Here is a 1780-nt window from a genome sequence, read left to right on the forward strand (position 1 = left end):
CCCAGGCCCACGAGATCGTCTGCAAGAGCCGAGACACAGAGGCGGTGAGTGTGTGGGAGCTCACGGGTGTGGTGTGTGAAGGGCCTGGGGACCTGCTTTCATGTCACCTCGCCCTGGGGCTGTCGTCACGGCTGGTGAGCCTGCTGGGGCAGATGCCTTTCCCATGGCTCTGTGTGCGCTGATGTCCCTGGGTGGGGGCCCAGAGCTGACGCCGTGCCTCACTCTCTGCTGCCCTGGGCCTTCCAGCTCCAGGAGCAACTGCATCGCTTCATGGCCATGAACGAGGACCTGCGTCACAAGGTGGCCGTGGTGCAGGCTCAGCTCAAAAGCGCGCTGGAGAAAAAGTCGGACCTGGAGGCCATGATGCTGCAAACCCAGAGGGAAACGAGCAGGAGGAGCAGGATCGCTGAGATCCACCAGCCAAAGCCCAGCCTGGTGAGTCCGAGCCCGCAGCCCTGCTGCTGCAAGGCGTCGCTAATGCCGACCCGACCTTCCCGGCCCTGTGTGGGGCTCCTGGCATACCCGGACCCACCGGCTGGCAGCAGGACATAGCCACTTGAGTAAGCCCCACTGCTGAAAATTGAACAGTGCTGCGTCTGTGATGCCGGTAACACCTTGTCCTTAAAAATTGGTAGGGGTGGAGGCAGGAATGAGTGAGGCGAGGTGATGGGAGGAAAAGCCAGGTGGGACTCAGAGGATGAGGAGGGTTTGCCCCATGTGGCGATGGGCGGTGGGTGCTGGCTGAGCTGGGGAGCCACCGTGGTCCGTGGAGGGCTGCAGCAGCTCCAGACTAGCAAACTCATTCCTGAGACTTTCCCATCTCTGCCTGCACGTCGCACCTAGCCTTTGGGTGGGGGATTCAGGGTCTCCGCTTGCCTGCTGACTCTCTTTCTGTCCCGGCAGGAAGGAGCGCTGTCACCTGCGGAGGAGCCGCAGCCCCAGGACGCGGACGCAGGCAGGAGCCCTGCTTACTGCTGCTTCTCCAAGGAAGAGCTGCAGCAGATCCTGCAAGAGCGGAACGAGCTCAAGACCAACCTGTTCTTGGTGCAGGAGGAGCTGGCCTATTACCAGCGGTGAGTCCTGCTGCGGCGGCATGGGGCAGCGAGCTGGGTCCCTCCTGTCCCTGCAGCCACCTGGGGCCCGTCAGAGGCTGCTCCTGGCGCAGTCAGGGCGGATTTCTTTGCCCAGCGCTCGGTTAACCAGCTGGCTGCTTTTTGCCAGGGAGCTGCTGAACGAAGAGAGAGTGCCCAGCTTCTTCTTGGATGCGATGAAGTCGACTATCAAAAGACAGAGAAAAAAAATCAGAGCCAAAATGCTGGGAACGGCGGAGGAGTCGGCGAGCAGGTGAGTCCTGCTCACCGAGAGGGAGGACGGGGAACCTCCCGTGCAGGGTGGATGCTGGCTGGCAGGCTCCAGTGTTTTCGTGTGGTGTGACGCCCTGGAAGGGAACTCCCCCAGGCGAAGAGCTGCCTCCTCCCTGCCTCCTTCCAGAGATCAAAGGTTTATTGTCTGCAGTGGATGTCTTGCTCTGGCTTAGCCCTGGGAGCGCCGCAGGGGCTGGGCTCTTCTCTGCTGCCACTCGCGTGTCCCTGTCACCAGTCACACATGGCCTGGCCAAACGCCACTCGTCCCTGCGTGGATGTGGCAAAAGGGAAGCGAGGTGGTGGCACTGGGACCACTGGACGAGGCGGGCTGGTCCTTGCGCTGTACGGTTGGAGGCTGTCTAGCGGAGAGCCTTTGAAGATGACAGTAGAGATGTTCCCTGGAGGCTCTGCAAGAC

General features: G+C 61.7%; 1 protein-coding gene across 1 annotated transcript in view; it reads left to right on the top strand.

The window, feature by feature from the left end:
• Window positions 1–5: 5 nt before the first annotated feature.
• RILP (Rab interacting lysosomal protein) overlaps window positions 6–1780 on the top strand; it is a gene marked incomplete at both ends in the record, with an annotated part of 2685 nt that continues 910 nt past the window's right edge. The window contains 4 exons of the mRNA XM_009577540.1: window positions 6–44; window positions 247–473; window positions 864–1073; window positions 1222–1344. Coding sequence (XP_009575835.1) covers window positions 6–44; window positions 247–473; window positions 864–1073; window positions 1222–1344 — 599 coding nt within the window. The remainder of the gene's footprint in view (window positions 45–246; window positions 474–863; window positions 1074–1221; window positions 1345–1780) is intronic.

Source organism: Fulmarus glacialis, unplaced genomic scaffold, assembly GCF_000690835.1.
Source record: "Fulmarus glacialis isolate BGI_N327 unplaced genomic scaffold, ASM69083v1 scaffold20975, whole genome shotgun sequence".
Classification (NCBI taxonomy): domain Eukaryota; kingdom Metazoa; phylum Chordata; class Aves; order Procellariiformes; family Procellariidae; genus Fulmarus; species Fulmarus glacialis.